Source organism: Limulus polyphemus, unplaced genomic scaffold (assembly GCF_000517525.1).
Source record: "Limulus polyphemus unplaced genomic scaffold, Limulus_polyphemus-2.1.2 Scaffold10421, whole genome shotgun sequence".
Taxonomy (NCBI): Eukaryota; Metazoa; Arthropoda; class Merostomata; order Xiphosura; family Limulidae; genus Limulus; species Limulus polyphemus.
The window spans coordinates 3,829-15,553 of record NW_013676031.1 but is presented as its reverse complement, the minus strand read 5'-3'; the positions used below and the strand labels follow the sequence as shown (position 1 = coordinate 15,553).

The following is an 11,725-nucleotide window of genomic DNA, read 5'->3' as shown; positions in this document are numbered from 1 at the left end:
TCATCTCCATAGTTACTATTTGAAAATAGTCAATAATATTGTAGGTCCATTTTATTGTTGTTCTTTCTACGCACCGTTATAACACATTTTTCATCTCATCATCCAATTTCTGTTGTGCATATATTGTTGTATAGAAGATATTTTAAAGGGATTCATCAGGTGGAAAAACGAACAGATAGATAGATAGACCGATATGTGGCGCCATCTAGTGTACATAAATTCATCTAGACATTTTTTTAAAAGTGATCCGAAAAACAGGGCTAACTCGGTAACCCGTGGCCCAATTTTAACGAAACTTTTTTATTCTATTTCTATTCTCATTTCATTACAAATAGGGCGCTATTGTGCGCCGTTTTTGCTGTATTTAATTAGTGACCCGAAAAACGGGGCTAACTCTGTAACCCGTGAATCGATTTTAACGAAACTTGTTTTATTCTGTTTCTATTCTCAGTTGTATTCTCATTTTATTACAAATATGGCACTATTGTGCGCCGTTTTTGCTGTATTTAATTACAGACAAGCACACACACAAACAATCTCAGAGTTTTAGTAGTATATAGATATCGTATTTTGTCTAACACTATATAGACAAGCAGTGAAATAAATAAACCAACATGGCAGTTAATATCCCATAACCAATGATTACCATGAATATCTTTCCTTTTTTAATTTACTTGGTCGCCTTGTTTAAGCCAAAATTATTAATTTTTAATATGGGGTCGTTTTTCATTACGTACAGTCTTGGTCAAGATGTCTGCATATTTTGGAACAAATAAGATAATTATTATAAAGATGGAATACAAATATACTTAGTGCTGTCAAACTGAGAAATGTCTGTTATATTAAACATGTACATATGTAATTTGTATAATGAGACAGGTTCTATGAACATAATGAACGATTTATTAGAACAGCAAACAATTTTATCAGACACCTGTAGAAAGATGTGTAATTCAACATTTCACCTATCACAACAAAACCTTACCAATACATATATAATGACAAAATATAGCATCTAATTATTATAAATAGCGTCTGTAACTTTATATCAGTTCATATTAAACATTCAGTACTTGATTGGTCCTCCTCGTACTCTAGTAACCTCTATAAGGCGACATGTCATGCTGTCGATGAGGTTATTGATTTAACACACCATGATTTTATCCTAACTTGTCACTAGAAGGCGCTGCAACTCAGCTACAGTAGCTGGTTTAGGGTCGAGGTTAACAATTTTCCGGCACAGTTCTGCCCAATAGTTCTCAATGGGATTACAATCTGTAGGCTTTGCTGCTCTGTACAATACGTGCACTGTGGGCAGTGACATTATCATCCTGGAACACAAAAGTATTGCCAAACCTTGCCCTAACTTATGGCAGAAATATATTATCCATGTTATGCCTGTAGGAGGTGCCATTGACGTTTCCATGTATGATATGAAGACCAGTTTTTCCACCATGATGAATAGCTGCCCAAACATGTACTGCACCACCTTCTGTGGAAAAGACAGTCTTCCCTTATCTGTACTTCAGGCAAATGACGAACACGAATCCTACCATCGGATTCAACAAGATGGAAACAGGACTCATCTGAAAAGATGACATATCGCCAGTGTCCTAACTGTAAACTGGCATGCTGTATTGCCCAATTAACACGGTAACGGCAGTGAATTCTGGTTAATATCGGTTTGCAGATAGCTCTTCTTGTAAAATTACTTGTTTGGTCAGTCTCATATTCACTGTTATTCTGGATACTCTGGGATGAATGTGTTCATGCCATTCCTGTCGTTAGGTGTCGCAAGACTTCTTTGGACCTTAACATGTTATCTTGATCAAAACACGGTAATCTAGGACAGTAGTTTTTCGACGTGTACGACTATACTTTCCTAGAACAACGATGACATTTCAGGATTCTATATATAGTACATTGGGGTTACCCTATTGTTTTGGCAATGTACGTTTGCTTCATGCCATTTCTGGACAGTCTAACAATTTAACGTCCTATAACTTATGGCACTTGGTGAGGCATAACTCTGTCTACTCCAAGTACAGAAAAATTGTCTGAACAAAGAGTTGATCTGTTTCGAAAAAAAATTATACCAAAAGCACACCCTTTTATACAAAACAGGCGTGTATGTGTGTTTTTGACAAACAAATGCTCACAAAAACTTATACAGACCATAGTAACAACTCGTACATATTTGTCCGATCATTACCTACCTTCTCTGTTACTACTCAGGCATTTACTCAATAACTACTACATGTATGTAGACAATAACATCGATATAGAACTGTATTCAAACATTTTGGCCAAAATTTACTTTTACTTATTTCCTCAAAAACTTCATGTTACAAAACAAGTCTCTACATGTTCACTATCAATATACTTACTAACAAATATATATAAAATCTGTCTATACTTCAACATATTTATGTGTTCAACTAAGTCAAGTCTCAATCAAACCTTTCCATTTCTTATTCTGACCAGTTATCCAACGATTCTATACATAACTTGTAATTCTACTCGTTTTCTTGTAGCTCAAACTTCTGTTGAAAAAAATTGTTACATCTTCAACATTGTCTTTTGTAATTGTTACTAGCTTGTTTTCACTTGTAACAAGATACTTTCCTTAATATAAAAACAATAAACATGTTGAATAACAAGGATTGCAATTAAACTTGCCCCCCCCAGGGGCACAGTGGTATGTCTGCGGACTTATACTGCTAGAAACCGGGTTTCGATACCCGTGGTAGGCAGAGCATAGATAGCTCTTTGTGTAGCTTTGTGCTTAATAACAAACAGCAACAACAGCAATTAAAATATGTTTTAAAGCTTGTAGGTCTTGGTGGAAATAACAGGTAGCCATTCAGTTTATTAAGGTAACTCCTCCCATCAAGACCATGCAATATAACAGGTAGCCATTCAATTTATTGAGGTAAGTATATTGCGTGGTCTTGGTGGAAGGAGTTACCTCAATAAACTGAATGGCTACCTGTCATATTGCGTGGTCTTGGTGGAAGGAGTTACCTCAATAAGCTGAATGGCTACCTGTCATATTGCGTGGTCTTGGTGGAAGGAGTTACCTCAATAAGCTGAATGGCTACCTGTCATATTGCGTGGTCTTGGTGGAAGGAGTTACCTCAATAAACTGAATGGCTACCTGTTATATTGTGTACAACTTTGGTAACTTGTTTTGATTATTTAGTTTGTTCGCGCTACCAACTAGCTTTCTGTTTAAATTTATTAGATCAAAGAGCTATCGCAATCGCTTGTTTGAGTTGCCTGTCCAATATGTTTGTACCATTCAAACCCTAATTTGTTTGGTTAAAAATAGGTCATTTGTTTCATCTATCTGCCTTGTGTCTGCACATTAATAAATAATTTCTTCCATCAACAGGTTTAATATTATGCATAACATCAATACAGAACAACATTCAAACATTTTGGCCAAGACTGTATCTGTAATAGAAAAATATATTATTTACTTTGACTCAATTTTTCACCCCACTCGTTCAGTTCGTCAAAAAACTTTCATGTTACAAAACAAGTCTATACATGTTCAACAACCAACGTACTTGCTAACAAATATTTATAAAATTTGTCTATACTCGAAGATATTTATCTGTTCAATCAAACTTTTTGATTTCTTACTCCGACCAGTTATCCAACTATTCTATACACAACTTGTAATTCTACTAGCTTTCTTGTAGCTCAAACTTCTGTTAAAATTTTTAAATATTATGTATCAGAAAACAGACAATCTGTATGATTTATCTTCCCAGTTTTCGTATGCCAACAGACAGTTAACTTCTTTCATTTATAGGTTAATATTATGCAACATCGAACAGACATTCTGCTTAATTTCTCTTTCCAATATTCCTCCACCATCAAATAGCTACCCTGTCGCTCTCTCCTCCTGATAGGAATTTAGGTCTTTGTGACCTAGGAGGGTCAAATGCGCTGGGACCTCTGTTTGAGTTTATTTGTTTGTTTTGAATTTCGCACAAAGCTACATGAGGGCTATATGCGCTAGAGGGAAGGCAGTTAGTCATCACCACCCACCGCCAACTCTTGGACTACTCTTTTACTAACGAATAGTGGGATTGACCATCACATTATAACGCCCCCACGACCGAAGGGGCGAGCATGTTTGGTGTGACGGTGATTCGAACCCGCAGATTGCGAGTCGAGTCGAGTGCTCTAGCCACCTGGCCATGCCGGTCCCCCTGTTTGAGTTATAACAGTGTAATATAAGCAGTCTTGTGTTTTTCTCCCGTTTGTTTGCCCTGACATTAAATGATATAATATGGCTTGTGTTCATGCCATAGATTTATTTTCTAAAATGATGCATATATAGAGAAGAAAGATTACCAGATAACCCAAGAAAATGACAAACTGACTAAAATATGAAAAAAGACGAATTAATTAGTATCAAAATATAAACAGTTTTATCTTCAAAAGGTACTGCTACGTCTCCGTTCATTAGTTAATTTTCCGTAAATTCGTTCCGACGAAACTTTAGCGACACAAGTCCTTTCTTAAATAAAACTGGTTTATTCTTTCCGAATACGACTTTACGATACACTTAATTTCAACAGTCGCTCTATAACAACACTATAATTCACGTCTCACGTGGCCAACAATATTTTGTCCGCATACGTTCAATTACTCATTACACTGTTGTCCCATCACGTTGTGAACGTCTTATATATATATACAAGACTAACACATATCTAGTAAATGCTAGGGCATTCTTGAAGGAACAGGATATTTCTAGAAACAGGTGGCGTGATACTAGTCACGTGACCTCGATGACGCAACAGTACCTTATAATCAAGCTTTTGAATTTCGGCGAGAAAGATACTTGAAGACCATTCTACCTTTGATTTACCACTTTTCACTGGATTAGACCGGTTTAGAGCAGTTCCAACGTCTCATCGCTAACCCTAAGAATCTAGAGCGGGTGGTGTATAAAAATATAAAGGTTCACTGCAGTCAGTAAAGGACAAGCCAAACACCAACGTATATCATCTACAGATGACTACTACTATAAGAGTTCCCTTTTTTAGTTTTTCTTGGTAGAATGCCTCGAGATTGATGTAACAGAGTCATAAGTGGTGAGATGAATGATAGACCGAACTTATCAATTCTTTCTTACTTGGCGATATATGTGATGCAAGAAAAGATAATTTTAATTATTTTGTCCAATAAATAGCCTAGAATAAGTTATCAAGCTTAAAGTTAAGCCTAGTGGTATACACTTAACCTGGTGACAGGAGCCTATAGGTAATATATAACCGATCATCGAGGCCAGAGAAAACCAGAAACACGGCTAAATAAGAACGACTTGCCATAAAATAAAAAAGTATAATTGTTGCGGACGAATATATAAAATACGGAACAGGAATCTTGTCGCATTTAGTTCATCGTTCAGGCTTACGAGGTCACAAACTTTAGGCCTGACAGACTTAGTGAAAAAAACTTAGGTTAGTATGTTTTCACTTCATTTTACTACTCGTGTGAGTTGAAACTTTCTTCTCGGGTTATTATCTAGCATATATATTTATTATTATTTTATCACAGTAAGAAATTATTTTCTGGGAAGTTTCGTAGTAATACTCAGTAAATCTGCTAGTGCGCTATAACAAATTGGTTAAAACCAATTTACGCCGGTTCTCATTAACGCCTCTGACATGTATAATTTCCATTTCTTTTCTAAAAGTTTTTATTTTCTTTATCAAATGTCACATAATTATTGAAACATTTAAGTATAAACATAAGGCATTCTAAAACTTGGTGTATGAATTCTAAAGTCGGTTTATATAGGAATCAACTTCACACAATGTAATTAGGCCTACTGGTATAAGGGCAAATCAATGCAACCGTCAATAATTGAAAACTCCAATTAGAAAATTCCAAAATACAAATGTTTTTTAACGTTTCGTTTGTCCAAGTAGATATGGAAATCAAGAAATACAAAAAAAAAAACATTATCAGTAATACCTTTACCACCTTTATAAAAACAAATAACTTTAATAAGTCATTTTCTGTTAAGAGTAACGTTATCAGCGTTTTAATAAACTATCAAATAAAAATTCTTAAACTTTAAGGTTATTCTTCTCTTATTCTGAAAAAAATTACAGTTTTGAAGGTATGCTCAAACTGGTAATTTAATTTGATAATAAAGATGCTTCAACACAAAAATACAAAACCCTATAACCTAAACGCTTTCTAAGGTGGACCTTTCTAATAAGGGGCATTCCCAGTTTGACCTGATGAAGACTTTTATAATGGCCCATATTACAGGGTTTTGTATTTTTGTGTAAAACTGATTTTTTAAGCCGACATGTTTTCCTAACATCACGAACAAATATGTTTTGATGAAGCAGTTTCTGTAATTATAAATAAAATAATTAGTTTAACTTTCAAAGTAATTATTACTGAAATGTGCTAATATAGCAGATCATGCAATATGATAAGCTTTATAATAAATGATAATTTAGTGTACCTCATCTTCCGAACAACTTAGATTTTCTGGGGATCCTTCTGGGGGTGTTCCGTAAGGGGTTTCGTTTTCATTTTCCGAGTCTTCCCTCCCAATCTGTTTGATGATTTTTTCTAACGAGCTCAAATCCATTATTTTCATACTTCTTTTGCTGTAGATTCCATAGTACAAAGGGTACGTCCAAAGTGGTAGAACATAACTTCCTGACTGATGGCGTCTAACTCAGGAAGCGAGAACTTCCTGGCCACTTTACATATACTGGTCGTTGTGGGTGTGTCACAGGAAGTACTGCTGTATTTTTAAAACTTTACTTCTAACTGTAACATCTGTATTGAATGTAACTTCTACATGTATGAGTGTGTGATAATTAAGTTTTCTGGTATTACAAATGTCAACCACCTTTTAATTACTATTACAATTTATTTCATTATATTTTAGAAGATAAATAACCTCCTTCTGCAGGTTTTATTTTTTTTAGTTGTACTACAGGATAATTTGTGGAACACGCAGATTACTTTCTGGAGTGTATTTATAACTTTACTTGTCTACAAAAAGAATGTTTTAGGCTGTCCAGAATACAGATGGGTCCTATGAGGCTGTCCAGAATACAGATGGGTGTTATGAGGCTGTCTAGAATCGGATGGGTGTTATGAGGCTGTCTAGAATACAAATGGATGTTTTTAGGCTGCCCAAAAACAGATGGGTGTTATGATACTGTCCAGAAAACAGATTGTTGTTATGAAACTGCCTAGCAGTCATATGGGCGTTATGAGGCTATCCAGAATGCAAATTAGTGTTATGAGGTTGTCCAGAATATAGATTGGTGTTATGAGGCTGTTCGGACTACAAATTGATGCTATAAGGCTGTTCAGAATAGAGATGAGTGTTACGAGGCTGTCCAAAAGACATATGGATGTTATATGGCTGTACAGAATGCATGTGGGTGATATGAGGCTGCCCAGAAGGCATGTGGGTGAGATGAGGCTGTACAGAAGGCATGTGGGTGATATGAGGCTGTCCAGAAGGCATGTGGGTGAGATGAGTCTGTACAGAAGGCATGTGGGTGAGATGAGGCTGTACAGAAGGCATGTGGGTGATATGAGGCTGTCCAGAAGGCATGTGGGTGATATGAGGCTGTACAGAAGGCATGTTGGTGATATGAGGCTGTACAGAAGGCACATGGGTGATATGAGGCTGTACAGAAGGCACATGGGTGATATGAGGCTGTACAGAAGACACGTGGGTGATATGAGGCTGTCCAGAAGGCATGTGGGTGATATGAGGCTGTACAGAAGGCATGTGGGTGATATGAGGCTGTCCAGAAGACAGGTTGGTTAAGCAATCATTTACATTGCGGTATTATACAACTCACTATTATCGACTTTCTTGGTCTAACTCAGTTATAACCAGCTGTTAATTTCAGCTGGTTATAACAATATATGTAAGAATGTGTACTATTTTAATACGATATGTTGTATATGATCGTTTTACAATGTTCTCCCCCCCCCCCCGGTGGTTCAGCAGTAAATCTGAGAACCAATAAAGCTAAATTCTATAGCCACCCCCCTCCGATGGCTCAGCAGTATGTCTAATGGCTTATAAACCTAAATATCGGGTTTCGACACCTACGGTAGAAGAGCACAGACAGCCCGTTGCGTATCCTTGTGCAAAACAACAAACAAACTATATTGTATAAAACTAATCGGGGGGCTTATGTGGAATTCAAAACTTTCATAAATTCATTTAAATCACAGTCGTAGGTTTCGGACATTTTATAATACTTGCATTATTATTACGGTTTTTCTCCACAGCAGGAAGACATTTCCAAAATTTTCTTTATTTCACAGTATTCAAAGTATCTTCTACCGTACTCGCTAAGAAATATTCTTCAGCGTTTTAACGTCATCAGCAAGTTATGAAATATTTATCCTCAAGAACAGAAGCCTAGATTGTTAAACCAAATAAGCAGCACTAATCTCTGAGGGACGGCCACATAATTCCGTTTGCTATCATCATTTATTTTCCCGCCAACAAACCAGTTTTCTATGTACTATTTAACGTGCTCATTAGGTTTGTTGATGCCTCATCCAGTTAGTTTTAACTAAGTAGTTTTTAGTAGCTAAGTGATATCGAATCTATTTCCAGTCTCCATGTTGAAAATTAACTTCTGATCTTGTGTGTCATTAAGGAGATTCCATTCTTGGTTGACGAATTTAGATAGATTCTTATTCGGTATTTGTTGGAAAGAGGGGGAATATACGTTGCTCTTTGGGTTTTAATAATTCTTAGAATTTAAGGCAGTTCAGAATAAGGAAATGGCAGGAGTCTGTGGAGTCGAGAAAAGGCAAAAGAAGCGAAGCTGAGGTGGTTTGGTCTCGTGAAGAGAACAAGTAATAAGGAGAGCATAAGAGCCGCCAATAGCCGGCAAGAGAAGAAGAACAAGTGATAAGAAGAGCATTAGAGCCGCCAATAACCGGCAAGAGAAGGCTGGGAAAAGTAATAAGAACAGCATTAGAGCCGCCAATAGCCGGCAAGAGAAGACAGAGAAGGCCAGTAAAGCGTTGGATTAAAGAAGGCATGAACGAGAAAGGAATTGCAGAAGAACTGACAATGAATGAAGATGATTGGAGGAGGGCAACACGTGTGAAGGACAGCGATCCCTGCTAAACGGAAAAGCAGAGTAATAATACATCAAGTCAGTATTCGGAAGAAATGATAAAATTCATAATAAGTGCGCTGAAAAGGTATTCGACATTAGCTCGTATTGGATGTCTTGGTTTATTAGAGGACCCTTGATTGGCAAAATTTAATCTATAGTGAGCCAATCTTTTGTTGCCTTAAGTTCAATCACTTTTGGCGATGTTTTGTTCTTTACAGGCACATAAACTGCTGTATTCGCACCTCCTATCAAAGTATTTTATGGATATTGGACAATAAAACAAGAGTTTTCAAGATAGTTGGTGTTCTTCTGCCAAAACTGTGAATTGTCTCTCAGTTCTGAGGTTTCAAGGAATTATCCCTTGCATTGTCTTGAAGTTTGCTTGTCTTTTGTGAATGTAACAAGCTTTACATCAAGAAAACTTCATGCAGACATTAGTTAAGTGAAGAAAGGAAACGTGGACCTTCCAGCACACAGTTGGGGAACACTTTATTTAAGTGAAGAAAGGAAACGTGGACCTTCCAGCACACAGTTGGGAACACTTTATTTAAGTGAAGAAAGGAAACGTGGACCTTCCAGCACACAGTTGGGGAACACTTTAGTTAAGTGAAGAAAGGAAACGTGGACCTTCCAGCACACAGTTGGGGAACACCTAGTTAAGTGAAGAAAGGAAACGCGGACCTTCCAGCACTCAGTTGGGGACACTTTAGTTAAGTGAAGAAAGGAAACGTGGACCTTCCAGCACTCAGTTGGGGACACTTTAGTTAAGTGAAGAAAGGAAACGTGGACCTTCCAGCACTCAGTTGGGGACACTTTAGTTAAGTGAAGAAAGGAAATGTGGACCTTCCAGCACTCAGTTGGGGAACACTTTAGTTAAGTGAAGAAAGGAAACGTGGACCTTCCAGCACTCAGCTGGGGAACACTTTAGTAACTTGAGAGTCTATATTCTGGTACAGACTCCTAGGACAAATTATAAAATCGACTCCATCCAAACATGTGGAGTTGAACGAGAAACTCGTAACTACGAACAGTTCACTGATGGTACAAGTAGAAAACTACACTAAAGATAGTTTTTTTACCATGTAAGTGTGGATAATAGTTGGATAAAATCAACTAAGAATTTGGACAAAATTTAAAAAGCATAAGTGTCTTAAACCTAAATGTCTAACGAATCGTTGGACTTAAAATAGAAAACATAAATTTCCTACATAACTTTTTATTTTCAGATTACATGTATTAGTGTTTTGTTTTTGTTTTTTTTACATTTTGCATCGTATTTCATTGTTCAAAAACGATTATTGTTAAATTTATATTTTAATTAATACAGAAGAAATAATTTTGCGCTATTGCTATTTTCATTCAGTTTGTCAAGAACGTTTTCACTGTGTTTCGTATAACACAAATAATTATGTAAACAATAGTTTGTGTTTTCCTTGTTTTATGTAATGCATATATTTATGTAAATAATAGTTTTGTGTTTTTCCTTGTGTTTCATACATATACTAAAATATATTTAGAAGAGAAAATGTTTCCTTTGACGAAAACTATCAAGAAAAACTGGTGTATCATTAGTAGTGCATGTCAGCTTCAAATCGCTAGCGAAAGAGTAACGCATATTTTATTTAGGCTTAGCATTTGAGTTTTTCTCACGTTATCGTTTACATTAGTGTAAAATGTAATATTAATTGCATGTGCTGATATTAGGTAACACTTTGCTCAGAACTTCAGTTTCGATCAACAACTTTCTAATCTTATCGAAAACAAACTGATTTTGACGCATCTTTCAACAGGTCACAACGTTTCCTAAGGAAAGTAGATTTCTAATCACGTTTTGTAAAGTGTTGAACTAGGCCTAAAAGGAAGGTAATTTTCTAATCATGTTTTGAAAAGTGTTGAACTATGCCTAGAATGAAGTTAGATTTATAGTCATATTTTGTAAAGTGTTGAGCCAAGCCTTGAAGGAAGGTGGATTTGTAATAATTTTTTTAAACACGTTGAGCTAGGCCTTGAAGGAAGGTGGATTTGTACTCATATTTCGTAAAGTGTTGAGCTACGCCTTGAAGGAAGGTGGATTTGTAATAATTGTTTTAAACACGTTGAGCTAGGCCTTGAAGAAAGGTGGATTTGTAATCATATTTCGTAAAGTGTTGAGCTAGGCCTTGAAGGAAGATGGATTTGTAATCATATTGTTACGTCGCCTTTTGTTGATTAACTTTCCGTAACTTCGTTGCGACGAAACTTTAACGACACAAGTCTTTACTTAATAAAACTGGTTTATTCTTTCCGAATATAACTCTGCGATACACTTAATCTCAATACTCGCGCTAAAACAACACTGTAACGAACGAACGTTAACTTCAACAATACCGTGTGACTGCAGTTCAATTACTCATTATCTACCCACACATTACATTCCCCTCTTTTATATACCAGCCTACCCCATATCTAGTAAGAACTTGAACATTCGACAAAGTACATGATAGTTCTAGAAACGTTGCGTCATAGTAGTCACGTGACTCGCTGACGCAACAATAGATTAACATAATTATTTAGATAAGAATCTG

At 36.2% G+C, this 11,725-nt stretch overlaps 1 protein-coding gene across 1 annotated transcript; it reads right to left on the bottom strand.

The window, feature by feature from the left end:
* Nucleotides 1–7,345: 7,345 nt before the first annotated feature.
* Nucleotides 7,346–7,801, bottom strand: LOC106476378 (putative uncharacterized protein DDB_G0291608). The gene has a single exon (XM_013937039.1). It carries the CDS (start codon nt 7,799–7,801, stop codon nt 7,346–7,348), a length of 456 nt encoding a protein of 151 aa, XP_013792493.1.
* Nucleotides 7,802–11,725: the final 3,924 nt, after the last annotated feature.

Excerpts from the sequence above, each read along its gene's own strand:
- LOC106476378 (XM_013937039.1), bottom strand. The coding sequence starts at position 7,801 with ATGCCTTCTGTACAGCCTCATATCACCCACATGCCTTCTGGACAGCCT.